At 55.2% G+C, this 26,077-nt stretch overlaps 2 protein-coding genes across 2 annotated transcripts in view; both read left to right on the top strand.

Moving 5' to 3' along the window:
• Positions 1 to 2,406: 2,406 nt before the first annotated feature.
• Positions 2,407 to 3,408, top strand: LOC128898643 (proline-rich protein 2-like). The gene is made up of 2 exons (XM_054174188.1): positions 2,407 to 2,496; positions 2,734 to 3,408. The coding sequence occupies exons 1-2, from the start codon at positions 2,407 to 2,409 to the stop codon at positions 3,406 to 3,408; spliced, it is 765 nt and encodes a 254-aa protein (XP_054030163.1).
• The window catches only part of FKBP15 (FKBP prolyl isomerase family member 15), a 43,227-nt gene continuing 20,468 nt past the window's right edge, over positions 3,319 to 26,077 (top strand). Inside the window, exons 1-15 of the mRNA XM_054174555.1 lie at positions 3,319 to 3,466; positions 6,356 to 6,465; positions 7,169 to 7,259; positions 8,304 to 8,373; positions 9,611 to 9,685; positions 10,647 to 10,745; positions 11,722 to 11,871; positions 13,174 to 13,242; positions 15,117 to 15,260; positions 16,457 to 16,602; positions 17,931 to 17,979; positions 19,103 to 19,222; positions 19,990 to 20,089; positions 22,007 to 22,110; positions 24,947 to 25,040. Of these exons, the coding sequence (XP_054030530.1) occupies positions 3,411 to 3,466; positions 6,356 to 6,465; positions 7,169 to 7,259; positions 8,304 to 8,373; positions 9,611 to 9,685; positions 10,647 to 10,745; positions 11,722 to 11,871; positions 13,174 to 13,242; positions 15,117 to 15,260; positions 16,457 to 16,602; positions 17,931 to 17,979; positions 19,103 to 19,222; positions 19,990 to 20,089; positions 22,007 to 22,110; positions 24,947 to 25,040 (1,477 nt within the window). The 5' untranslated portion in view covers positions 3,319 to 3,410. The remainder of the gene's footprint in view (positions 3,467 to 6,355; positions 6,466 to 7,168; positions 7,260 to 8,303; positions 8,374 to 9,610; positions 9,686 to 10,646; positions 10,746 to 11,721; positions 11,872 to 13,173; positions 13,243 to 15,116; positions 15,261 to 16,456; positions 16,603 to 17,930; positions 17,980 to 19,102; positions 19,223 to 19,989; positions 20,090 to 22,006; positions 22,111 to 24,946; positions 25,041 to 26,077) is intronic.

Genomic DNA, 26,077 nt, shown 5'->3' with positions numbered 1-26,077 from the left:
AGTGAAGCAGACTGCAAAGCTTGAGGAGAGCCTGAGGAGAGCTGAGATCACAAACTGCAGGAAGTGGGAGCACCAACCTGAACTCCACTGCTACAAGATCAAATATTATTACTCAGGGAAATGCTATAGTATGACTCAGAGGCAAGCTCAGATCAAACACATTTAAAACCAATGTAATAAATACTTGTGAGGAGAGAATAATCTACCCCTGCATGAAGCTGGGAACTTGAGCACAACCAGGAGAAACTGGCCTTTGGCTGGGCACAGCTGTGGAGCCCCAAGCCTGCTGCAAGCTCAAACACAGGAGAGGGCTGTGAACAGAGCTGAAAAGACAAGACACCTGGCTGAGAGTCACAGCATGGGAGGGGCTGGAAGGGACCCCCAGAGATCATTAAGTCCACCCCCCCCTGCCCTGCAGGACCACCTAGGGCAGGTCACACAGGAACACATCCAGGGCAGGGCTTGAAAGTCTGCAGAGATGGAGACTCCACAGCCTCTCTGTGCAGCCTGCTCCAGGGCTCTGCCACCCTCACATCTGGGTGGAACTTCCTATGCCTATGCTCTTGTCCTGCCACTGAGCCTGGCCCCATCTCCCTGACACCCACTCTGACCTATTTGTCAGCATTGATAAGGTCACCCCTCAGACTCCTCCAGGCTAGCCAGAGCCTTCTCTCAGCCTCTCCTCGTGTGAGAGATATTCCAGACCCCTCAGCAGCTTCAAGGCCCTGCACTGCAATCTCTCATGCAGTTCTTTGTCCTTCTTGAGCTGGTGAGCCCAGAACTGGACCCAGTACTCCAGGTGAGGCCTCATCAGCACAGAGCAGAGTCTTAGCTGTGGTGCTGGCTGCAGAGTGCACTCCTGCCAGCTGCCTACCCACTTCCCTGGCATCAGGACCTGCTGGCTACAACTCCCTGAAGGGAGGTTGTGGCCAGGTGGGGGTTGGTCTCTTCTCCCAGGCAGCCAGCCCCAGAACAAGAGGACACAGTCTCAAGCTGCACCAGGGGAGGTTTAGGCTGGAGGTGAGGAGAAAGTTCCTCACTGAGAGAGTTGTTGGCCATTGGGATGTGCTACCCAGGGAGGTGGTGGAGTCCCCATCCCTGGAGGTGTTCAAGAGGGGATTGGATGTGGCACTTGGTGCCATGGTTTAGTCATGAGGTCTGTGGTGCCAGGTTGGACTCAATGATCTTTGAGGTCTGCCTGTGTGGGACAGCACATGGGGATCTCAGCTAACACATTCACAGGGCAAGAATCCCTGGACTGGCAAAGAACCACTCAGGTTTTGCTTCTAAATTGAGCTGCTTTACACTAAAACAAAAAGGGAGGGAATTGAGTACAGACAAAGTTTGGTACACACCACGTGAAGAAAACTCAACCACAGAGCTCCTCACTGTCTAAAGTAAGACTCCTGACTGCTGACTTAGTAGAACACACAGTATCACACAGTATAACTAAGGTTGGAAGAGACCCCAAGGATCATCGAGTCCAACCTGTCCCAACAGACCTCACAACTAGACCATGGCACCAAGTGCCACATCCAGTCTCCCCTTGAACACCTCCAGGGACAGGGACTCCACCACCTCCCTGGGCAGCACATCCCAATGATGAACGACTCGCTCAGTGAAGAACTTTCTCCTCACTTTGAGTCTAGAAACAAGGAAGGAGACAAAGCAGCAGCAAGTTCTCTCTTCACGTAAGGAAAGCAAGCAGCAACCACATCTCCCAACTCAAGCTCATGCCCACCTGCCACGTCGAGGCAGGAACAAGCTGCCTCCACGAGGGATTTACATCAGATTGCTCCAGAGCTACTGCTGTGTGTGCAGGGCTCTGGGGGGGGGCTGTAACAGAAAGCTTCTGAGCCCTTGCTGAGGTTTCACTCCAAAACAATCACTGCAGTAACAAAAGTAATCCAGTGGTAAGAAAAGCCACTTCGTGCTCCCCTCCCTGGTCTCTTCCCCTTTTAAGTCACCTCTCAACCACGTTGCACTCTCATGGCAATAAAAGCCCCTAAGTACTGCGAACTCAGCATTCCAGCTGACCTGGCGGCTTCATGCTCAGACTCCAACCTCCTCTAAGTAACTCCCAGTGTGAGTTACCAGTCAGCAGCAGGAAACAGCCAGGAAACTATTCCACACTTTTTCCACGCAGTTTGCTCTCCCCTGCGCCCAGCCTGGCTCCGTCTCAACACCGACCGGCTCCGTCTCAACACCGACCGGCTCCGTCTCAACACCGACCGGCTCCGTCTCAACACCGACCGGCTCCGAAGCGCTGCATCTAACGGCGAAGCAGGGGGGGCTCACCCAGCACCCCGCGGCGCCGGGAGGGCAAAAACCCAGAGAGAAGGCTAAGGAGGGAGACTGCTTAAGGAGGGCCAGCTCAGGCGCCCTGAAAGTCAAGACACGGCTCCGATGGCACAACCGAAACGCATCACACGGCGGCCGTCGCCCCTCGGTAACTCGGGGGTGCGAGAGCCGAACCCGGCGCACAACAGCGGCCGTGTGCCCTGCACACTGCCGAGCCCCAGCTCTGCCGGGCCGCTGCCAAGCCGCACACCGCCCCCGAGGCACAGCCCAGCCGCCGGGCCGGGCGCCGGGCCCCGGAGGGGCTGCTCCGGGCTGTGAGGCACAACCCGAGCGCACGCCGCGGGCCGGGGCCGCCCTCCGCGCAAGGGCAGCGCACGGCGGGGCCGGCCGGCCGGCTGTCACCTTGGGGACATCCCGCTCCCCCTCGCACAGCCAGGCTGGCAGCCCCGCCGGCAGCCTCTCCCCGTGCCCGGAGGCCCCGCCGCGGGGGCGCCTCCCGCCCGCCAGCCCTCCGGGCTCCCTCCGGCCCTCAGCGACGCGGGCTCGCCGGCAGCCCGCTCCCCTGAGCAGGCCCCGCCGAGACCGAGGCTCGCTGCGTGCCTAGGCCCTGCCGACCCCTGGGGACCCTCCGCGGTTCCCCCCCCCGCCGAGAGGCGACGCCAGCCACCTCCTCCCGCCCCGGCCCCGGCCCCCGCGCCCCGCCACGGGCGCCCCGCTCGGGGCGACGGCCGCGAGCGCTCTCGGGGCGCGGGGGGGCGCGGGGGGCGCGAGGCCGCCCGGAGCCCGGCACGTCACTCACCGCGCGACCGCCACGAGACCGCGGCTCCTCTGCTCCGCCGGTCCCGCCCCCTCTGCCGGTCCCGCCCCCTCTGCCGGTCCCACCCCCTCTGCCGGTCCCACCCCCTCTGCCGGTCCCGCCCCCTCTGCCGGTCCCGCCCCCTCTGCCGGTCCCGCCCCCCTCCCCGCGTGCCCCCCCAAGCCCCGCCCGCTCGCGGTTCCCCTTCCGCCTTCCCCCTCCCCGCGCCGCCGCCGTCCCGCCGCGGCCGCAAAGTGCGCCGGTGCCGGACAGAGCGTTTACGACATCGCGGGGCGGCGGCGGGTCCCTGATCATGTTCGGGGTGGCGGCAGAGGAGGACGACGCGGATTTCCTGTCCCCTGCCAGCGGGTGAGCGGCCGGCGGGGCGCAGCCGAGCCACCCTTCTCTTTCCGGAGGGGTGGCTGAGCTCGGAAAGGCCGCGGGGCCGCGGCCCCGGTGAAGGCCTTTTGCGGGGAGGGTCGGGCCCTGCGCAGCCTGGGGCTGGGCTTCGCTGCTGTCCGGCCTGATGAGAGGCGGGAGAGCCTACGGCCTGCGGGACCCCTCAGAGCCCTCCCCGTCCGGGCCGTTCCGCGGGGTCGTTTCTGCTAGGCGGACAGCGCCCGGCAGGGTCGGAGCCGAGCTGAGCTCCCGTGACTAGTTTTAGCCCCGGGGCTGTGCCCTCCTTCTCCTATCCCCATTCAGTGGGGGCGGGGGGCGAGCCCGGGCCCCCCGGGCAGGGGCTGGTGGTCCCTCGGTGTGGCAGGCAGGGGACAGGCAGCCCGGGCACACGGGGGTCCAGCGCCTGGCTCCGCCTGTCTGGAAGCACAGCCAGGGCAGGAGCAAGCGCTGGTGATGGAGGGGGCAGAAAGGGGACGGATGGTTTCATTTAAAGGTGTCAACAACACCTGGAAATGGCCGACTGAGGGATTTTCAAGCCGGGATGGCGACTTCCAGCACGTTCAGGAGCGTTCAGCTCTTGCTGATAACCATTTTAATGTCTCCGTGCCCTGTGTAGCTTTGGCCGCTTGAAGCCTCCTCAGCGGTTGGATTTTCAGTGGCACTCCTTCCTCACGCTCCTCAAGGAGCCTCTGCTCACTGCTTTTGTGAGCTAACCCTCTCCCTGCTTATCAAAAGGTGGTTTTTACAAGCATCTTGTGTGAAACACTGCAGAGCCGCTGAGGCAATGACAGTGGTGCTGGCCTCTGGGGACTCTGCCTTGTAGCTTGAAGCCTTCCCTTGTCCCGTGATAGGAGGAGCAGCTGAGCTGAAGTGGCCTTCAAGCCCTGAAACTGCAAACAGCTCAGCAGCTGGGAGTAGCCTGCTTGGCCACAGCTTTAAACCTTCTGCCCTCACACAGGAGAAACAGCTCCTATTCTGTTGTAAAACTTCAGGGGAGAATGCATTTTGAGGACATTTTAAGAATCACAGAATAGAATAAACCAGGTTGGAAAAGACCTCAGAGATCATCAAGTCCAACCTGTCATCCAACACCACCTAATCAACTAACCCATGGCACCAAGCACCCTGTTCAAGCCTCCTCCTGAACACCTCCAGGGATGGGGACTCCACCACCTCCCTGGGCAACACATTCCAATGGGCAATCTCTCTCCCTGTGTAGAACTTCTTCCTAACCTCCAGCCTAAACCTCCCCTGGTGCAGCCTGAGACTGTGTCCTCTTGTTCTGGTGCTGGGTGCCTGAGAGAAGAGCCCAAGCCCCTCCTGGCTACAACCTCCCTGCAGGGAGTTGCAGAGAGCAAGAAGGTCTCCCCTGAGCCTCCTCTTCTCCAGGCTAAGCAACCCCAGCTCCCTCAGCCTCTCCTCACAGGGCTGTGCTCCAGACCCCTCCCCAGCTTTGTTGCCCTTCTCTGGACACGCTCCAGCAAGTCAACCTCCTTCCTAACCTGAGTAGCCCAGAGCTGGACACAGGACTCAAGGTGTGGCCTAACCAGTGCAGTGTACAGGGGCAGAATGACCTCCCTGCTCCTGCTGGCAGGCCAGGATGCCATTGGCCCTCCTGGCTGCCTGGGCACACTGCTGGCTCATGTTCAGCCTACCATCAACCACCACCCCCAGGTCCCTGCCTGGCTGCTCTCAGCCACTCTGCCCCCAGCAGAGTTGGATGTTGGGGTTGCCTTGGAAGGGACCTTCAAGATCATCCAGCTCCAACCCCCTGCCATGGGCAGGGACACCTCCCCCCAGCCCAGCTTGCTCAAGGCCTCATCCAGCCTGGCCCTGAACACCTCCAGGGAGGGGGCAGCCACAGCCTCCCTGGGCAGCCTGTGCCAGAGTCTCCCCAGCCTCACTCTCAACAATTTCTTCCTCATCTCCAGTCTCAATCTTTTTCCCCTCAAGCTTCAGTCTGAGAAAATGGTGGAAGAAAAATTTCTGGTGCTAAATGGTGGCTTCTGTGTTGCCATGGAGTGATTCCATTATTGTAACAACTACTTCACAGCCATTGCTTTAAAGTAACTTCTTCTTTTCCTTGAGGTAGTTTCGGTTTCCTGAGCTTTTGGGGAAATGAAACATCATTGTGCTACTTACCCCAGCCCCTTTTGTCTTAAAGTTCTGCTTATTCAAATGTCATTGGGTAATTAGAGCTGCTTAATGTGGGAGCTGAGAATTGGTTTGGCCAGCACCACCTGAACTTCCCCAAGCTGTGCCAGGGGAGGTTTAGGCTGGAGGTGAGGAGAAAGTTCTTCCCAGAGAGAGTTGTTAGCCCTTGGAATGTGCTGCCCAGGGAGGTGGTGGAGTCCCCATCTCTGGAGGTGTTCCAGAGGGGATTGGATGTGGCACTTGGAGCCATGGCTTAGGAGTCATGAGGTGGTGGGTGACAGCTTGGACTTGATGATCCTTGAGGTCTTTGCCAACCTTATTGATTCTATGGCCACAGGTTTCTTGAACCCCTCCACCACCTCCCTGGGCAGCCTCTTCAACCCCTGACCACTCTTGCAGCAAAGAAATTCTTCATCTCCAACCTAACCCTCCCCTGGCACAATTCCAGGCCATTTCCTCTCCTCCTATCACCTGATCCTAGGGAGAAGAGACCAACTCCCAGCTCACTGCAACCTCTTTTCGGGGAGCTGCAGGGAGCAATGAGGTCTCCCCTCAGCCTTCTCTCCTCCAGACTGAACACCCCCAGAGTATGCCTCCCTCTGTTTATTTCTGAAGTGATGGTAACCACTTCTGTATCATTAGTGGGGTTTGATATCTCTAAAGCTTGTGTTAAATAAGCTAAAGCAATTGATTTCCTGTTTCTAGTGCCAGGCTGGCCTCTCTCTTTGGTCTGGACCAAACAGTCTCAGGCCAGGGAAATGAATTCTTCCAGTACACTGCACCAAAGCAGCCTAAGAAGGCTCAGACTGCAGCTGGTAAGTAGCTGAGCTTGTGCCCAGTAACTGGGGGAGAAACTTAGTGAGAGTCTTGCTGGGAGAATGAGGCCTTTGTGAAGAGCACCAGTGGAGGATGTCCCTGCTCACTGCAGGAGGCTGGGCTGGATGACCTTTGGAGGTCCCTTCCAACCCTGACCATTCTGTGATTCCATGAAATAACTCACCTAGATGTTCTCTTCCTCTGCTACCCTCCCTACATCTGGTTATTCCAGTGGCCCTTGGTGGCTTTGGAACATCACTCTTTGTGCTTTAACCTAATTCATGGAATCACAGCATGGGTTGGGTTGGAAGGGACCTCAAAGATCAGCCAGTTCCAAGCCCCTGCCATGGGCAGGGACACCTCCCACCAGCCCAGCTTGCTCAGGGCCTCATCCAGCCTGGCCTTCAACACCTCCAGGGAGAGGGCAGCCACAGCCTCCCTGGGCAACCTGTGCCAGAGTCTCCCCACCCTCACTGGCAAGAATTTCTTCCTCATCTCCAGTCTCAGTCTCCCCTCTCCCAGCTCAAAGCCATTGTTCCTCATCCTGGCACTCCCAGCCCTTGGCCAAAGTCCCTCCCCAGCTTCCTTGGAGGTCCCTTTCAGGCACTGTATTTTTTTTCCCTTGGGGAAAGGGATGTGTCATTGCACTGTGCTTGGCCAGCACATGTGGCAGTTGTGTGTCACTGACTTCTCATTGCTCAGCAGGTCCTGCAGCCCAGAAGGCTCCTGTGGCCCCAGCAGCCTCGGCAGCACCATCAGTGTTTGTGGCCACCGCCGTGCACGCTTACCGCTAGTAAGTGACACTGTGGCTTCCTCCCAGCCTGGGTCTGAGAGCTTGGGTGATAATCACAAAGGGAAGCTCTCTGGATGAGTAAGAAGAGGTCATTGCTTATAGACAGTCACAAATTGGAAAGCACCCCAAGGATCTTCTGGCCCAACCTGTGGTCTGCAGACGTGTGTCTGTGTGCTGGAGGTGCTCCAAGGTGCTCAAAATAAGTTTCAGTTGCTCTGCTCCCATTCTGAGTTGTGCAGTTGGAATAGAATAGAATTGACCAGGTTGGAAGAGACCTTTGAGATCATCAAGTCCAACCTATCACCCAGCACCATCTGATCAACTAAACCATGGCACCAAGGGCCTCAGCCAGGCTCTTCCTAAACACCTCCAGGGATGGGGACTCCACCACCTCCCTGGGCAACACATCCCAATGGCCAATCTCTCTTGCTGGGAAGAATTGCTTCCTAACATCCAACCTAAACCTTCCCTGGCACAGCTTGAGACTGTGTCCTCTTGTTCTGGTGCTGGCTGCCTGGGAGAAGAGACCAACCCCCACCTGGCTCCAACCTCCCTTCAGGGAGTTGGAGAGAGCAAGAAGGTCTCCCCTGAGCCTCCTCTTCTCCAGTTGTCACAGAAAGAGCAAGTTTTGGCTCTGGCTGTTACAGAGAACTACATCCTGAGGTCCTGGCTGGATATTTGCATTGTGTCCAGACAGCTCTGTCAGAAGCTTGTATTTCATAGGTTGCCTCATGGAGATCTGAGGCATGAGCATGGAGGAGCAGCAGTCAATCCTCTCTGTTTGCCACTGCCATGGTGTAAAAGCTCATTTGCTCTGGGTCTGTGGCAAGAGCAGTCTTCAGCTCAAACTCCAACATGTTTGCCTCTGTGATCTGTGGAGCAAGCAAGGAAATTGTGATAATCTTTAAGCTAAGAAAGGCTACCTAAAATTTTGGCCAGGGGCAGAGGGGCCTGAACTCTACAGCAGAAGAAGAGCTCAGCAGCAGTAGAGGGAAACAAGAGGCAGGGCCAGTTCTGCAGCTGAATCTCTCCCTTGTCTTCCAGTACAAATGGGCAGTACTTGAAGCAAGGCAAGTTTGGAGCAGCTGTGGTGGGGAACCATGCTACTAAAGAGGTGAGAAACCCTTCCCTTCTGGAATGTACTGGTGCTGAGAGGCTGCTGGTGTGAGGCAGCACTTCCCTGGCCTCACCAGAGTGCCTTTGCTTTTGCTGCTGGAGGTCTCAGCAACCTTCTGCCCTCCTGGGTTTTCCTGTGCCTCAGCCATTTCCCTTGCTGACATCTTTCTTTCTGTGAGGCTTCTCCCAACCTGTGCCTGAGCTAGTGTGCAGTGGTGCAGGCACTGCAGCCCTTCTAATGTTTCTGGAAGCTGTTTTGGTATTTATTCAGGATGCCTTGGACAGCCAGACCAGAAATCCATACAAAGCAGGATTTTGGCCAACAGGGCAGAGAGGGCTTGCCTCAATTCTGTTATTTGGGTGTCAAAAATACCTGTCCTTCCCAAGTGCTCCACATGACTGAGGTGCCAGGTGGCTTGGGGTGCTGAAAGTTGCTTTGGATGCTCTGATCTGTCCTCAGGTTTGGTGTTTCTGGCATTTCATATCCCCCAGCTGCTAATTCATCTTGGCTCACTGGGCTGCTTCTGCTTTGGCAACAGCAACAACTAAGAAACAGTAGTTTAGTGAGCTGATTCCTGAGTTGCTGATCTGAGAAGTGTCCCTGGGTGGGGAACTGGTAGGAGGGAGCATGCAGAAGGAAACTCACAGCCTCCCTCAGCTGCCTTTGCCTCTTTGCACCCTGCGCCGCTGGGAACACTCCGGGGGTTACTCCCAGTTCCACCCCCAGCAGTGTGGGGGGCAGCTGCCCACAGGGGTCAACTTTTCCTTGGCAGATGATGTCTGGTGGAGCCCAACAAGGCAATACAGTGTTTTATGTGTACATTTGGTGCTTGGAAAGCACCCTACAACTTGCTGTAACTCGGTCTGTGACAGCTGTGTCCTGCGTGTTTCATGCACCGAAGGGTTAAGTGCATCATCTCTTCACACAGCAGCTGCAGAATAGAAGTGGGATTGGCTAAATCATCTTGCTTGTGGCAAAAGGATTCATTTGAATTGCTTGATTCCTGTAGCTGAATAAAGCTTTGCCTGCTTTCCAGGGGCTTTAGTAGGTGGTACAAAGCTGTGTTCAGTACTTTTGCTGGGGAAAGTGCTGCTGGGAAGTGTGTTTGACAGGGAAACACCATAGCCTTAGGCTCAGACTTTGGCAAAGCTCATTAGAATTGAGGATGTTTTCAGTTTCTGCTTTATTTTCTCCCCCTATCTCTCTCCCTGGGCCACCTCCTTGTGGAATCCAGTACAGGATCCTCCTTTACATCAGTCAGCAGCAACAGATCACAGCTGCGAGGATCCACCCCGGCTTCGTTCTGACGGTGAGACTCTGGATGAGGAAGGTGCTCAGTGAGCTGTGCTGATGGCAGCAAGCAGCACTTGACTCTCAAGCGCCTTCTGAACTCCTGGTTTGTAGGCTGGGAGGCCAAACATCTGACTGCCACAGCGAGAGGAGTCACAGGGGCTGGGAGCTGGCTTCTGCTGCTCCTTCTGATGCATATTGCACAAGAGGCTCACATCTGCCTGCCTGCTGCAGAGCCTTTCAGCAGGCACTCACTGCCAGAAGGACATTGGGGGCTGGAGTGTGTCCAGAGAAGGGCAGCAAAGCAGGGGAAGGGTCTGGAGAACAGGGCTGGGGAGGAGCAGCCTGAGGGAGCTGGGGGTGTTCAGTGTGGAGTGGAGGAGGCTGGGGGGAGACCTCACTGCTCTCTACAGCTCCCTGAAAGGAGGCTGCAGTGAGCTGGGGGTTGGGCTCTTCTCCCAGGGAACAAATGGTAGGATGAGAGGAAACAGCCTCAAGTTGCCCCAGGGGAGGTTTAGGTTGGAGATTAGAAGAGATTTCTTCACTTAAAGACTTTCCAGTCACCCCAGGGAGCTGAATCCCCATCCCTGGTTGTGTTTGAAAGAGGCAGAGGGGTGGTGCTGAGGGCCATGGGTTAAGCCCAGCCCAGGCTCATGTTCAGCCTACCACTGACCAGCACCCCCAGGTCCCTCTCTGCCTGGCTGCTCTCAGCCACTCTGCCCCCAGCCTGTAGCACTGCCTGAGGTTGTTGTGGCCAATGTGCAGAGCCTGGCACTTGGATGTGTTCAATCTCCTGCCCTTGGCCTCTGCCCATCTGCCCAGCCTGGCAAGGTCCATCTGCAGAGCTCTCCTACCCAGCAGGATTCTTCCTCTGGCTATTTGCAGCAGCTCTTCCTTGAAGCTTCTTTTGAACATGGGTTTGGATTTCAGTGGAATGCATCTCTTGATACCTAACCCAGGACTGATTTCTTTGCCCACAGGTTCAGCCCAACAATTACAGCACCTTCTATGATGATCAGAGACAAAACTGGTCCATCATGTTTGAGTCAGAGAAGGCAGCAATGGATTTCAGCAAGCAGGTAACTACTGTGGTTTGAGGGACAGCTTACTGGCATGTTTAGAACAACAGACACATCATGTCTGAGAGCTCCTGGCTGAAAGGTTCTAAGTCAATTGGACTTCACTGAAGTTCAGCTTTGAGAATGTGCACAGCTGTGACTGAGGCAGATCTGTGATGGACCTGGCTGAGTTTGGTCATTAGATTATAGAATGGGTTGGGTTGGAAGGGACCTGAAAGATCATCCAGTGCCAACCCCCTGCCATGGGCAGGGACACCTCCCACCAGCCCAGCTTGCTCAGGGCCTCATCCAGCCTGGCCTTCAACACCTCCAGGGATGGGGCAGCCACAGCCTCCCTGGGCAGCCTGTGCCAGAGTCTTCCCCACCCTCACTCTCAACAATTTCTTCCTCCTCTCCACTCTCAGTCTCCCCTCTCCCAGCTCAAAGCCATTGTTCCTCAGCCTGGCACTCCCAGCCCTTGGCCAAAGTCCTTTCCCAGCTCTCCTGGAGCCCTTCAGGTACTGGAAAGCTGCTCTAAGGTCTCCCTGGAGCCTTCTCTTCTCCAGGCTGCACAGCCCCAGCTCTCCCAGCCTGTCCCCACAGGGGAGGTTCTGCAGCCTCTGATCATCCTTGTGACCTCCTCTGGAGCCTCTCCATCAGCTCCAGGTCCTTCTTGTGCTGGGGGCCCCAGAGCTGGTGGCAGTGCTGCAGGTGTGGTCAGAGCAGAGGGGCAGAATCACTTCCCATGAACAAACCCAGGTGCCTCTGCTGGGATTTTTGATCAAGACCCTCAAGTGCTGTGAGCCCAGGGGTTCTGTGGGGCAGGGAGTAATTACTCAGCAGGATTCAGCACAAGGGACATGGAGCTCACCTCCTAAGCACAGCAATAACCTGGGCTTGATCAGCACAGGAAGAAAAGCATCACATCTGTACCATCATAGTGGATCCTGCTGCTCTGCTTTGCTGACCAGACACCCCCTGGGCTTCCCTCCTGCAGGTCTGCATTGCCAAGTTCAACAGCTGCCCAGCTCTTGACTCTGTGCTCTGCCAGGATCTCCTGCTTGGGGAAGGGCAGGCAGCAGAAGGAGGAGACTCTCTGGAGGTGGCCTATACAGGTTGGCTGTTCCAGAACAATGGCCTTGGACAGGTAAAGATCTTTCTGCTTCCTCCTAATCCCAAGTGAGTGTGGCAGGCTCTGGCAGGAACCTGCCACATCCTGCATAGCATCACAGAGCCCCCTTTAGGCTGGAGAGGACCTTCAGGATGGCAGTGTTGGTGCTGGTGTTGAAGGTGGTTTTGCAGTCACAGCACCATGAGTGAGGTTTCACCTGAGGCTGGGGGAGGTGGTGGAAATGGTTTGAGTTTTCAGAGAGCCTCTCTCCCAGGAATGTTAATGAAAAAGGTGAGAAGGGACATTGAAAGCTGCCCTGCTCCTGGAGGAAGTGATAAGAAGGGCCTTGCCTGACAGCCAGCACATCTCCAAGGGCTAGAAGGATGAGATTGCTTTGATGTCCTCCACAGCTGTGTGCAGCCCCCTTGGCTAATAAGCAGAAGGAGCTCTTGGATGTTCCAAAGCCTTCCCTTTAACCACTGTTCCTCATTCTGCTGGTGGTGAGATCCCTGCCAGAGGGTTTTGCACTTGCATCCATCTGCAGGTGAATCTCTTCGATGCAAGGAAGGACTTTGTTTGTTTTTTCACCTCTAGGAGAGGTTTTTGGTTTTCCTGCTCTGCCTGGCATGCTTCTCTCTAGGTACCAAAGGTGCATAGCAGAGCTCACTTCTAAGCTCCTGAAAGATTTGTTCAGCTCTGTGTTTTGAAGTCCCAAACTCCCAGGCAGTGGTTTGCTGCTTGCTGACAGCCCAGTGTGTCGTGGTTTACTTCTTCCTGAACCTGGCATAGTGTGGTCTGGGTTGGAAGGGACCTCCAAAGCTCACCCAATCCACCCCCACTGCAGTCAGCAGGGACATCCTCCTCTAGATCAGGTTGCCCAGAGCCCTGTCAAGCCTCACCTTGAATGTCTTTAGGGATGGGGCCTCAACCCCATCCCTGGGCAACCTGTTGCAGTGTTCCACCCCCCTGGTGGTGCAGAGCTTGTTCCAAACTTCCAGTCTAAATCTCCTCTACTTCCAAACCATTGCCCCTCACCCTGTCACTGCAGGCCTTTGGGAGCAGTCCCTCTCCAGCCTTCATGTAGGCCCTGTCCTGATCCTGAAGCTCAGAACAGCTCTAGAGCCTCCATCTGTAATGTTATGACACTACACTGTGCACTGCTTTGGAAGCTGTAGCCATGCTCTGCCTTCCCTTGAGAATTGATTTTGGAAGTAGCAGAATGGGAGCTAGCCTGTAAGGGATGGTAGGAGCCTCTGGAATGTGTGAGGTGGTGTTCAGAGTGGTGGAAGAGTTGGGTATTGCAGGTAATTTGTGCTCCTTTGTTCTTTGACTCTCCAGGTGTTTGACTCCAACGTCAGCAAAGACAAGCTGCTGAGGCTGAAGCTGGGATCTGGCAAGGTCATCAAGGTAGAGCTTCTGGCACTTGCATTATGGTCATTGAAGCCTCAGCTTTGAGTTACAGGTGGCCTTGTTCAGGGTTCATGTATGCTGGTTGCTTCATTTGCTAGGAAGCAGAGGAACAGAACAGAATAGAATAGAATTAAGCAGGTTGGAAGAGACCTTTGAGATCATCCAGTCCAACCTATCACCCAACACCATCTGATCAACTAAACCATGCAACCAAGCACGCCATCCAGTCTCCTCCTAAACACCTCCAGGGATGGGGACTCCACCACCTCCCCAGGCAGCCCATTCCAATGGGCAATCTCTGTCTCTCTGTATAGAACTTCTTCCTGACATCCAGCCTAAACCTCCCCTGGCACAGCTTGAGACTGTGTCCTCTTGTTCTGGGGCTGGGTGCCTGGGAGAAGAGACCAACCCCCACCTGGCTCCAACCTCCCTTCAGGGAGTTGCAGAGAGCAAGAAGGTCTCCCCTGAGCCTCCTCTTCTGCAGGCTAAGCAACCCCAGCTCCCTCAGCCTCTCCTCCCAGGGCTGTGCTCCAGACCCCTCCCCAGCTTTGTTGCCCTTCTCTGGACACCTTCAAGTCTCTCAATGTCCTTCTTAAACTGAGGAGCCCAGAACTGGACACAGGACTCCAGGTGTGGCCTAAGCAGTGCTGAGCACAGGGCACAATGACCTCCCTGCTCCTGCTGGCCACACTGTTCCTGATGCAGGCCAGGATGCCCTTGGCCTTCTTGGCCCCCTGGGCACACTGCTGGCTCCTGTTCAGCTGCTGTCACCCAGAACCCCCAGGTCCCTCTCTGCCTGGCTGCTCTCAGCCACTCTGCCCCCAGCCTGTAGCTCTGCCTGGGGTTGCTGTGGCCAATGTGCAGCCCCTGGCACTTGGATGTGTTCAGTCTCCTGCCCTTGGCCTCTGCCCATCTGCCCAGCCTGTCGAGGTCCCTCTGCAGAGCTCTCCTGCCCTCTAACAGATCAACTCCTGCCCCCAGCTTGCTGTCATCTGCACATTTACTGCTGATGGACTCACTGCCCTCCTCCAGATCATCAATAAAGATGTTAATGAGCATGGGGCCCAGCACTGATCCTTGGGGCACACCACAGAGACTCACTCAAACCTCAGCTTCATTTGCACAAGCAGCCCTCTCCCCTTGGCAGTGTTGGCTCTTGGGGACTTGCTGATCATGGAGCTGCTGGGTGGAAGGTTGGACCTGATGATCTTGGAGGTCTTTTCCAACTTGTCTGCTTCTATCACAGTACATTAGAGGTTGGAAGGGACCTCTAGAGATTGAGTCCAACCCCTTTAGCAAAGCAGAATCACCCAGGGTAGTGCACACAGGAATCCATCCAGGTGGATTTTGCATGTGCCCGGAGGAGGAGACTCCACAACCCCCCTGGGCAGCCTGCTCCAGGGCCCTGCCACCCTCACTGGAACAAGTTTCTCCTCATGTTGAGATGAAATCTTCTCTGTTTAAGTTTGTCTCCATTGGTCCTTGGCTTATTCCTGTGCACCACCCAACAGAGCTTGGCCCCCTCTACTTGCCCCCCACCCCTCAGCTATTGATAGCCATTGATCAGATCCCTCTCAGCCTTCTCTCTAGACTCAACAGCCCCAGGGCTCTCTGTCTCTCTTCACAGGGGAGCTTCTGTGGGAGCTCCAGCTTTATTCTGCAGTTAATTTTGCAATTAGTGGTGATTATGAGTCATTGCAAGGAAAGATTTGGTGCAGCAGACTGAAAAGAAGAAGGATTTGACCCCCCCCAAAAAAATCTCCCTTACTGTTTTGGAACCTGCTCTGAGGCTGTCTCCATCAGTGTCAGGAGAGAAGCCAGGATGCCACTGATCCAACTGCTCTCTCCTGTTGTCTCTCTGCAAACCAAAGGGCTGGGAAGAAGGAATGGTGGGGATGAAGAAAGGAGGCAGAAGGTATCTGATCATCCCTCCAGCCTGGGCCTACGGCGCGCAGGGCGTGCCGGGCCGTGTGCCGCCGGACTCCACGCTGGCCTTTGAGGTGGAGGTGCGCAGGGTGAGTGTCTGCTGCCAGGCTGCTTCTGTGCTCGTGGGGTGGCAGCCTCTGCCTGCCAGGCAAAAACCAGCTCTTGGCATGAGAGCTTCAGCTCAGAAACACCAGCTGCCTCGGGAAGGTAGAATAGAATAGAATTAACCAGGTTGGAGAAGACCTCAGAGGTCATCGAGTCCAACCTCTGACCCAGCACCATCTGATCAACAAAGCCATGGCACCAAGGGCCTCAGCCAGGCTCTTCCTGAACACCTCCAGGGATGGGGACTCCACCTCCTCCCTGGGCAGCACATTCCCATGGCCAATCTCTCTTGCTGGGAAGAACTTTCTCCTCACCTCCAGCCTAAACCTCCCCTGGCACAGCTTGAGACTGTGTCCTCTTGTTCTGGTGCTGCTTGCCTGGGAGAAGAGACCAACCCCCACCTGGCTACAACCTCCCTTCAGGGAGTTGGAGAGAGCAAGAAGGTCTCCCCTGAGCCTCCTCTTCTGCAGGCTAAGCAACCCCAGCTCCCTCAGCCTCTCCTCCCAGGGCTGTGCTCCAGACCCCTCCCCAGCTTTGTTGCCCTTCTCTGGACACCTTGCAGCATCTCAACATCTTTCCTGACCTGAGGAGCCCAGAACTGGGCACAGTTTAGGAAAGATGTTGAGTATGTACCTTTCACTAAAAAAATACCCCAAGCCAAACCCTAAACCCCAAAAAGCCCTCTGGGCTGTTCAGCAAGACAGAGCTGTCTGAACTGTCTTGGGATCTTTTCATTGCCTTTTTCATGAGTCACCTGGGAAAACAAAATGCTCATGGTGAGGAATGAGAGGATGTAAGGACTCAACTTCTCCAGTTCTCAACCTGCTGCCTGCTTTTACTTGAAGTGCTGGCAAAGGAGTGGTCATCAAAGAGACAAGTTGCTGGAGACTTCTTGGGAACTCTGAAGGTTGAGGAGGGCAGATTGAGACTGGAGATGAGGAAGAAATTGTTGAGAGTGAGGGTGGGGAGACACTGGAACAAGTTGCCCAGGGAGGCTGTGGCTGCTTCCTCCCTGGAAGTGTTCCAGGCCAGGCTGGATGAGGCCTTGAGCAAGCTGGGCTGGTGGGAGGTGTCCCTGCCCATGGCAGGGGGTTGGGACTGGATGATCCCTTCCAACCTAAATCATTCTGTGAGTGTATGAACCCAGAGACCCAGGATTTGTTGTTCCATGCTTTTCCAGGTGAAGCTGGTGAAGGAATGCCCTGCTGTGGATGGACAGAGTGTTAGCTCAAGGGATTCTGCAGCACCCTCTCCAGTACCCAGTGCAGATGGCTTCTCTGCAGACACTGGCTTGCTGCCTCCATCTAGCATACCTCCAAAGCCTGGGTAAGAAGCAGCAGGGCTCAGACAGCTCTTGTATTAAAAACTGGCAATGGTTGGTGGCACAGGGCTGCTTTAACAGCCTTGGGCAACTGGGGGGTCCTCTTTGTGCCAGCTAAGTGCCATCTGTGGCAGAGCAGCACTTGCTGTTGAGACTTGCAGGAAGGTTTCTGCTTGAACACAAGACTTCCAGAGGCAAAGAAGGTGAAATGAGCAGAGGGGAAAGAACTCATTCCCCTGCAGCATTGCTGGGAGCCAGTGTGGTCAAGCTGTGGGAGTGCTGCTGCAGCAGTTTGCTCATCTCAGGTGGCAGGGCTGTGTCATGGCTGCTCCCTTCAGTTGCAAATATTACATTTTCATTTGTTTCTTAAGACAGGGAACTGCTGGAGAGAGTCCAGAGAGGTTACAGAGCTGCTGAGGGGCCTGGAGCAGCTCTGTGAGGAACAAAGGCTGAGAGCCCCTGGGGCTGTTGAGCCTGGAGAAGAGCAGCCCCAGAGGGGAGCTGAGCAATGCTCAGCAGGAGCTAAAGGCTGGGGGCAGACTCTGCTCAGTGGTGCCCAGGGACAGGACAAGGGCAGGGGGCACAAACTGGAACCCAGGAGGTTCCATCTGAACAGGAGGAGAAATATTTTTGTTGTGAGGGTGCAGGAGGCCTGGAGCAGGCTGCCCAGAGAGGTTGTGGAGTCTCCTTGTGTGGAGAGCTTCCAAACACCCTCTGGGCATTGTGCTCCTGGGCAAGCTGCTGTGGGTGCCCTGCTGGAGTTGAACTGGATGATCTCCAGAGGTCCCTTCCAACCCCCCCATGCTGGGATGCTGGGATCAGATTTAGGCTAAGAGTGTCAAAGAGGAAATGAGAGGCACCAAAGTGAGGTCACAGCAGAGAAGAATCCAGGCTGCTGCTGGGTGAGAGACTGCTTAGAAAGAATGCAGGGGCTTGGACTGGGTGATCTCCAGAGGTCCCTTCCAACCCCCACTGCTCTGTGGTTCAATTGACCAAATGGCTCAGGCATCCTTTTGAAGGGGTTAAACTCTTCCAATTTTTCTGTTGTCATGAGTAGCTTGTTGCTGGACTTGGTTCAAGCTGTAGCAGCATGTGGTGGCTGCAAGCACTCACCAAATGAAGTCATCTTCCTGTCCCCAGCTGCTCCCCAGCCATGGAACTTGCTGCTAAGGCTGTTCTCCAAATCTGGTGCAGAAGTGAGCTAAAGGAGAGGCTCCTGAGACAAGGCAGTGGTGGTCCTAGGGGGAGGTGTATTTGAGAGTATTGCACATGAGATGAATTCTACTTTGCTGCTTAACCTCTGATCCCAACCCAGCCCTGCTTGGCTTTCCAGGGAGCCAGCTGTCCGGGCCAAGTCCAACTCCATCAGTGAGCAGCTGGCAGTAAGTGGTGCTGTCTTTTTTACCCCCTCTTCACTGATTTGAACCCTTTGGTGGGGAAGCTCGGTTGGTTTCACCTCTGCATTGCTGAAGGTGGAGTGAACAGCATGAAAGAAAGATCCTCTGGAATGTTCACCTTCCTGACAGCTGTAAAGGGTCTCCTTGGGGATGGGATTAGAGAGGGTGAGGAGCTTGAGATCCCTTCCAGCCTAAACCACTCTCTGAGCTTCAGTCCCATTCCCTACACTTCACTGGAGGTGTTCAGGAGGAGACTTGATAGGGTGCTAGGTTGCATGGTTGGGTGGTGTTGGGTGATAGGTTGGACTTGATGATCTTGAAGGTCTCTTCCAACCTGGTTTATTCTATTCTAATGCAAAGTTGCCTGACCTGGGCACTCACAAAGCTGGTTTGACCTTAGAGCTGCATTTCAGTGGCTGAAGGGAGCCCACATGAAGGCTGGGGAGGGACTGTGGGGATGGGACAAGTGGCAATGGTTTGAAACTGCAGCAGGGCAGAGTTAGGTTGGACACCAAGAGGAAGTTCTGCACAGGGAGGCTGGGGAGAGCCTGGCACAGGTTGCCCAGAGAAGTGGTTGAGGCCCCATCCCTAGAGACATTCAAGCTCAGACTTGCTGTGGCCCTGGGCAGCCTCTTCTAGTTGGAGCTGTCCCTGCTGCCTGCAGGGGGTTGGACAAGATGCCCTTGGAGGCTCCCTTCCAACCTGCTGCAATCTGCAGATCTGTGTTTGTCCTCTTGGGTAAGTAGGCAAATGTGACAAGGAGTCTTTGGGACACTGAGGAGAGGTCTGTGGAGCTACAGAGGGAGACTTTTTGCATGCTCCTCAGGACAGACACAGCTGCTGAGCAGCTTCTTGCACACATGCTCCTGTTGCTGTGCTGTGTGCAGGGGTAGATTTCCTGTCTCATGACAGGAGGACAGGCTATGAAGCAAGACAGCTCAGCAGCTCCACTCTGCTGTCATGCATGCTGGAGAATCACTTTGTCACACAGCCACTGAGAAATGGCAAGGAGCAGAGTTAGGAGAAGGATCTGCTGCTGGGAGGTGTCTCTGTCTGAAGAGCCTGGGCTGGGGGACACAGGAAGAGTAACTGCAGCCCTTGCTTGCAGAATCCAGACGTGGCGAAGGCCAAGCTGATCTCTCGGATGGCCAAGATGGGGCAGCCCATGCTGCCTTTCCTGGCTGGGACAGCAGGCAGCCAGCTGGACTCCAGTGACTCAGAAATAGAGGTATGGCTCCAGTCACAGGAGTGGGACTGCCTTGCATGCTTTGTTAAAGGGGAGCCTGTAGCAGGAGCTCTGCCTTCCCCCAGGGGAAGCACACTCTGCTCCTGTGCCACAGGGGTTTTGTTGTTCCCCTCTGTCTGTCCACTTGGGTGGGGTTAACTGGACCACAACTAAGTGATCCTAGGGGCAAACTGCTGGCTTCTCCCCTTCTGCTCTACCTGGGTGAGGCCACAGCTGGAGTGTTGTGTCCAGTTCTGGGCTCCCCAGTTCAGGAGGGACAGGGATAGATACTACAGAGAGTCCAACAGAGGCTAAGAGGATGGTGAAGGGACTGGAACATCTGTGTGAGGAGGAAAGGCTTAGAGACCTGGGGCTGTTAGCCTGCACATGTGGCTGCTGAGAGGGCATCTGATCAATGTCTGTAGTGATCTGAGGGGTGGGTGTCAGGAAGGGGCCAGGCTCTCTTCAGTGGTGTCCTGTGATAGTGGCAATGGACACAAACTGGAGCCCAGGAAGTTCCACCTCAACGTGAGGAGAAACTTCTTTGGTGTGAGGGTGCTGGAGGCCTGGAGCAGGCTGCCCAGGGGGGTTGTGGAGTCTCCTTCTCTGGAGACTTTCAATACCCATCTGGATGTGTTCCTGTGTGGCCTGCCCTGGGTGACCCTGCTTTTGGCAGGGGCCTTGGACTTGAGGATCTCCAGAGGTCCTTTCCAGTCCTTAACATTTTGTGATTCTTTGGCCTTCCTTGTAACATGCAGAAATGTTTTTAGGATCCAAACACACTGAGGGTGGCAGCACAGCCAGTGGCTTCATCTGCAGTGAGACCATCACAGCCTGCTCATGCAGTACTGCCCACAGTGTCCACACAAGGTAAAGTGCTGCTGAGCCTGGGACTGGGGTAGAGAAACTTCTCTGATTTGCAGGCTTCCAGTGGAAAGGCTTCAGGAACAGGGGACCTGCAGGAAAGCTGGGGAAGGACTTTGGACAAGGGCTTGTAGTAATAGGGTAAGGGGGAATGGCTTTGAGCTGGGAGAGGGGAGACTGAGACTGGAGATGAGGAAGAGATTCTTGAGAGTGAGGCTGGGGAGACTCTGGCACAGGCTGCCCAGGGAGGCTGTGGCTGCCTCCTGCCTGGAGGTGTTGAAGGCCAGGCTGGATGAGGCCTTGAGCAAGCTGGGCTGGGGGGAGGTGTCCCTGCACATGGCAGGGGGTTGGAACTGGATGATCTTTAAGGTTCTTTCCAGCCCAAACCTTTCTATGAGTGTATGACCTGATAGCTTCTGATAGGTTTTGCTGACAGAAAGCTCCAGAGGTGGACTGATCCACACAGCACAAGGCTGGAGTCCTTGGAGCATTTCCTTGTTGTGGTCTTGGGCACACACTGATGCTTGAGGAGGAGCAGCCACAGTGCAAGAGCTGCTCTGTCATCCTGTGTGCTGGGGTGGCCCTCAGACTTCTGGGACTTGTGATTTGAAAATGGAACTGCTAGAAACAGTGTTAAAACTGTGGTAATGCTTTTGGGTTTGCCCTGGTCTATAGTAGGCTGAACATGAGCCAGCAGTGTGCCCAGGGGGCTAAGAAGGCCAAGGGCATCCTGGCCTGCATCAGGAACAGTGTGGCCAGCAGGAGCAGGGAAGTCCTTGTGCCCTGTGCTCAGCACTGCTGAGGCCACACCTGGAGTCCTGTGTCCAGTTCTGGGCTCCTCAGGTTAGGAAAGATGTTGAGATGCTGGAAGGTGTCCAGAGAAGGGCAACAAAGCTGGGGAGGGGTCTGGAGCACAGCCCTGGGAGGAGAGGCTGAGGGAGCTGGGGTTGCTTAGCCTGCAGAAGAGGAGGCTCAGGGGAGACCTTCTTGCTCTCTGCAACTCCCTGCAGGGAGGTTGTAGCCAGGTGGGGGTTGGTCGCTTCTCCCAGGCACCCAGCCCCAGAACAAGAGGACACAGTCTCAAGCTGTGCCAGGGGAGGTTTAGGTTGGATGTTAGGAAGAAATTCTTCCCAGCAAGAGAGATTGACCATGGGAATGTGCTGCCCAGGGAGGTGGTGGAGTCCCCATGCCTGGAGGTGTTTAGGAAGAGCCTGGCTGAGGCCCTTGGTGCCATGGTTTAGTTGATCAGATGGTGCTGGGTGATAGGTTGGACTGGATGAGCTCTAAGGTCTCTTCCAACCTGATTAATTCTATTCTGTTCTAACTGCACAACTCAGAATGGTAGCAGAGTAACTGAAACTTGATCATCTCTTTTCTATTCTATTCCATTCCCCTTCCCTATTAACAGAATTGATTTGTTTGCTTGGAAATACAGAGTTGAAAGGCACTGGAGTGCTGGCAGCTCTGGATCACAAGATGTCAGGGGTTGGAAGGGACCCAAAGAGACCATTGAGTCCAACCCCCTGCCAGAGCAGGACCATCCAATGTAGCTCAGGTCAGCTCTGGAGGGGGCTTGACTTGTTTTCCCAGGATGGAATTGAAGTGTCAGCTGCTGGTCAGCTGAGCAGCCTTTAAGAGTCAGTGTGAATAGCATCTTGTGTCAGGGCACTCCAGAGCTGCCTTTGTTTCGCTGAGAAGAGGTTGCCTAAACAGCCAGAGGTGGAATTCCTGTGGGAGGTTGTTCCTGACCTTTGTCACTTCCTTGGCTGGGTTGAGTTTTCAGAGGGCTGCAGGCAGCTTGCCTTAAACTGGTGTCTGTTTAGTGATTGGGGGTTTTTTTCCCTCCCCCTTTCACACTGTGTGAGTGGATTTATTTCTGGCTCCTTTGTGGTGTGCTGAATTGCTCTCTTCTTTCCTTTTCAGTACCTCCAGTGTCTGGTTCCACAGCCCCAGTGTCTTCTGCTGCTCTGATACCTGCAACCATCCAGCCCCATGCAGCTGTGCCTGGAGGAGCACAGGGCTTTCAGGTACTTAGATGGCATCAAGGAGAGCATTGCTGCTTCTGGCCTTTCTCATGAGCTTTGCCTCCTTCCCCATTGCTGGGAAGCCCATAGCAGCCCATAGCAGGCTGCTTCCTGTGACTCTTCTCTGGCATTCTCAGGTTTCCATCACATGCCTCTTACAATTTGACCCCCAAAGGGCTGATTTTTCTGCTTGCTGATGGCTTCTTGAAGTGAGAGCTGAGCAGACTTGGCTCAATATCTGCTTTTGTAGTGGATAAAATGAAAGCATCCAAGTAGAATGGAACAGAGGAAACCAGGTTGGAAGAGGCCAGTCCAACCTATCACCCAACACCATCTCATCAACTAAACCATGGCACCAAGCACCCCATCAACCCTCCTCTTGAACACCTCCAGGGATGGTGACTCCACCACCTCCCTGGGCAGCACATTCCAGTGGCCAATCTCTCTCTCTGTGAAGAATTTCTCCCTAACATCCAACCTAAACCTCCCCTGGCACAGCTTGAGACTGTGTCCTCTTGTTCTTGCAGGGGAGCTGAAAACAAAAGCATTTGAGTTGAAGTTTTTCTTGGCCCTGGGTTGTTTTCCTCTGGAGCTCACTTGCAGACTTCTCTTGTTTGTGGGTCATAGCTTTTCAGACAGGAGGAGAATCCTTGTGAGCCTTGTGCTGCTGCAATAGGAGCCAGCAGTGTGCCCAGGTGGCCAAGACAGCCAAAGGCCTCCTGGCTGGGATCAGCAATGCTGTGTCCAGCAGCAGCAGGGAGGGGATTGTCCCCTGGGACTCAGCCCTGGGGAGGCCACAGCTCAAGTGCTGGGTCCAGGTTTGGGCACCTCAGTGCAAGAGAGATGTGGAGGTGCTGGAGCCAGGGCAGAGCAGGGCAAGGAAGCTGGGAAGGGCCTGGAGAATAAATCTGATGAGCAACTGTAGGAGCTGGGGATGGTTAGTGTGAAACAGAGGAGGCTGGGGGGAGAGCTCCTGGCTCTCTACCTGGAAGGAGGCTGTGGAGAGGCTGCTGCTGGTCTCTTCTCCCAGGTACTTAGTGGTAGAACAAGAGGGAATGGCCTCAAGCTGTGACTGGGGAGGGTTAGACTGGAGAGAGGAAACATTTTTCTCATCAAGAGTGGTCAGGCACTGGCACAGACTGCCCAGGGAGGTGGTGGAGTCCCCAAGCCTGGCTGTGTTTCAAGGTGGTTTGGATGTGGAGCTTGGGGCTGAACCTTGCAGAGCAGGGCTCTGGGTTGGACTTGGGGATCCTGAGGCTCTTTGCCAAGCTGAATGTTTCTGTGAATCTGCTTACAAGGAAGCCTTGGGGGCTTAACACCCACTGCCATTTTCCACTTGGAGCAAAGCTGTTGTACAAGCTACAAAGTCCCAACCCAAGCTGTTTAATCCCTGTAGTGGCTGTTCACTCAGGCTGCCCTGTGGAGCTTTTGGCAGGCAGTGGCTGGTGTTGCACACCCACTGTTTGCTTCAAAGAGGGGCATGCAGAGGAGGAAAACCCTTGGTAATGAATGCCAGCACTGCAAAAAGGACAAACAAGCCCAACCCCAAACTGTTCTGCCACTGCATTGCCTTTGGCTCTGCCTTTTCCTTGTGCTGCATTGGAGGAAGGTGTAGCAGGTCCAAGAGACACAAGGGGGAGGTTTCTCTTGGCCCAGAAGCTGGGCTTTAGAGTCAGCTTTCAGTCTGGCAGGACTTTGGCTGTGGGGTTTTGAAAGCTTGACCTTTAATTCTTGACCCTAAGTCAGTAGATCAACAGAATCACAGAATGGGTTGGCTTGGAGAGGATCTGGAAGCTCATCCAGTTCCAACCCCCTGCCATGGGCAGGGACACTTCCCACCAGCACAGCTTGCTTGAGGCCTCATCCAGCCTGGCCTTCAACACCTCCAGGGAGGAGGCAGCCACAGCCTCCCTGGGCAGCCTGTGCCAGAATCTCCCCACCCTCACCCTCAAGAATCTCTTCCTCATCTCCAGTCTCAGTCTGCCCTCTTCAAGGCTCAGTCCAGTCCCACTCAAATTGTTGTCCTGAGTTCTTGCAGGAAATTGGCCCAAGCTGTATTGGACTTCTGCCTGAGAGGTGAGGTCCTTGTAGCATTTCCTTTGTTCCTCAGTTTGTTTAGCTCCTCCTGGTGAGCCCTGAGCAGTTGTAGCCAGGTGGGGGTTGGTCTCTTCTCCCAGGCAGCCAGCACCAGAACAAGAGGACACAGTCTCAAGCTGTGCCAGGGGAGGTGTAGGCTGGAGGTGAGGAAGAAATTCTTCCCAGCAAGAGAGATTGGCCATTGGGATGTGCTGCCCAGGGAGGTGGTGGAGTCCCCATCCCTGGAGGTGTTCAGGAAGAGCCTGGCTGAGGCCCTTGGTGCCATGGTTGAGTTGATCAGATGGTGCTGGGTGAGAGGTTGGACTGGATGAGCTCTGAGGCCTTTTCCACCCTGGTTAATTCTGTATCATCCTGTGCTCTGCAATGTTGCAGTCCAGTTGTGTTGCAGTGTTTGAGCCCTTCCTAGGGGCAGCCCTGTGTTCAGGTTAGCACAGCTGAGAGTGAGCTGGTCACATGCTGCTCCTTGTCTCTCTCAAGCAGAAGGGAACCTGCTCTTCCTCAAGCCTCAGTCAAAAAGGCAAGTCCTAAGCTGTGGTAACCTGAACCCCTGGCTAAGCCTGGGCAGAAGAGTGGCTGATCCTTTCCCTTTACTGTAACTTGTGTCATTTGATTTCCAGCTCACTGATTCTGGTTTTTATCTCCTTCCCAAGTTTTAGCATTGCTCTGAGTGCTTAAAAGCCCTGAAGTGAGGAGGGTGGGAGGTAGCAAATCATGCTCTGATCTCTGTAACTTGTTCTGCAAGGCATATCCAGGAGTGGCATTTGCTTACCCCCAGACTGCTGCATCTGCTTCCCAGCTCCAGCCTGTAGGACAGATGTATCCTGCACCTTACCAAGGTAAGCTTCAAAACCAACAGAGGGTCAGAGAATGGTTTGGGTGGGAAGGGACCTTTAAAGCTCATCCAGTCCAACCCCCCCTGCAGTAGCAGGGACATCTGTATCTAGAGCAGGTTGCTCAGAGCTTCAACCAGCCTGACCTGAAGTGGTTCCAGGGATGGGGCATCAAGCCGGATACCATAGTATCAGTCAGGGTTGGAAGGGACCACAAGGATCATCCAGTTCCAACTCCCCTGCCATGGGCAGGGACACCCCACACTAGATCAGCCTGGCCAGAGCCTCATCCAGCCTGGGCTTAAACACTTCCAGGGCTGGGGCCTCAACCACCTCCCTGGACAACCCATTCCAGGGCTTCACCACTCTCATGGGGAAGAACTTCCTCCTCACCTCCAGCCTGAATCTCCCCACCTCCAGCTTCATTCCATTCCCCCCAGTCCTATCACTACCTGAGAGCCTGAGCAGTCCCTCCCCAGCCTTCTTGGAGCCCCCTTCAGATACTGGAAGGCCACAATGAGGTCACCTTGGAGCCTTCTCTTCTCCAGACTGAACAGCCCCAACTCCTTCAGTCTGTCCTCACAGGAGAGGTGCTCCAGCCCTCTGCTCATCCTCCTGGCCCTGCTCTGGACACCTTCCAGCACCTCCAGATCCCTCTTGCAATAGAGGCTCCAGTACTGGAGGCAGTACTCCAGGTGGGGTCTCAGCAGAGCTGAGCAGAGGGGGAGAATCCCCTCCCTTGCCCTGCTGGCCACACTTCTCTTGCTGCAGCCCAGGCTCTGCTTGGCTTTCCAGGCTGCAAGTGCACACTGAGAGCTCCTGGTGAGCTTCTCCTCCCCCAGCACCCCCAAGTCTCTCTCCTCAGGGCTGCTTTCCAGCCAGTCCCTGCCCAGCCTGGATTTGTGCCTGGGATTGCCTCGACCCAGCTGCAGGACCCTGCCCTTGGTCTTGTTGAACCTCCTGAGGTTGGCTTGTGCCCTCCTCTCCAGCCTGTCCAGGTCCCTCTGGGGCTTTGGGGAAGGCTGCAGTAGCTGCAGTGGACT

This window comes from Dryobates pubescens, chromosome 29, assembly GCF_014839835.1.
Source record: "Dryobates pubescens isolate bDryPub1 chromosome 29, bDryPub1.pri, whole genome shotgun sequence".
NCBI lineage: Eukaryota > Metazoa > Chordata > Aves > Piciformes > Picidae > Dryobates > Dryobates pubescens.
This window is presented reverse-complemented; position numbering and strand designations above follow the sequence as displayed.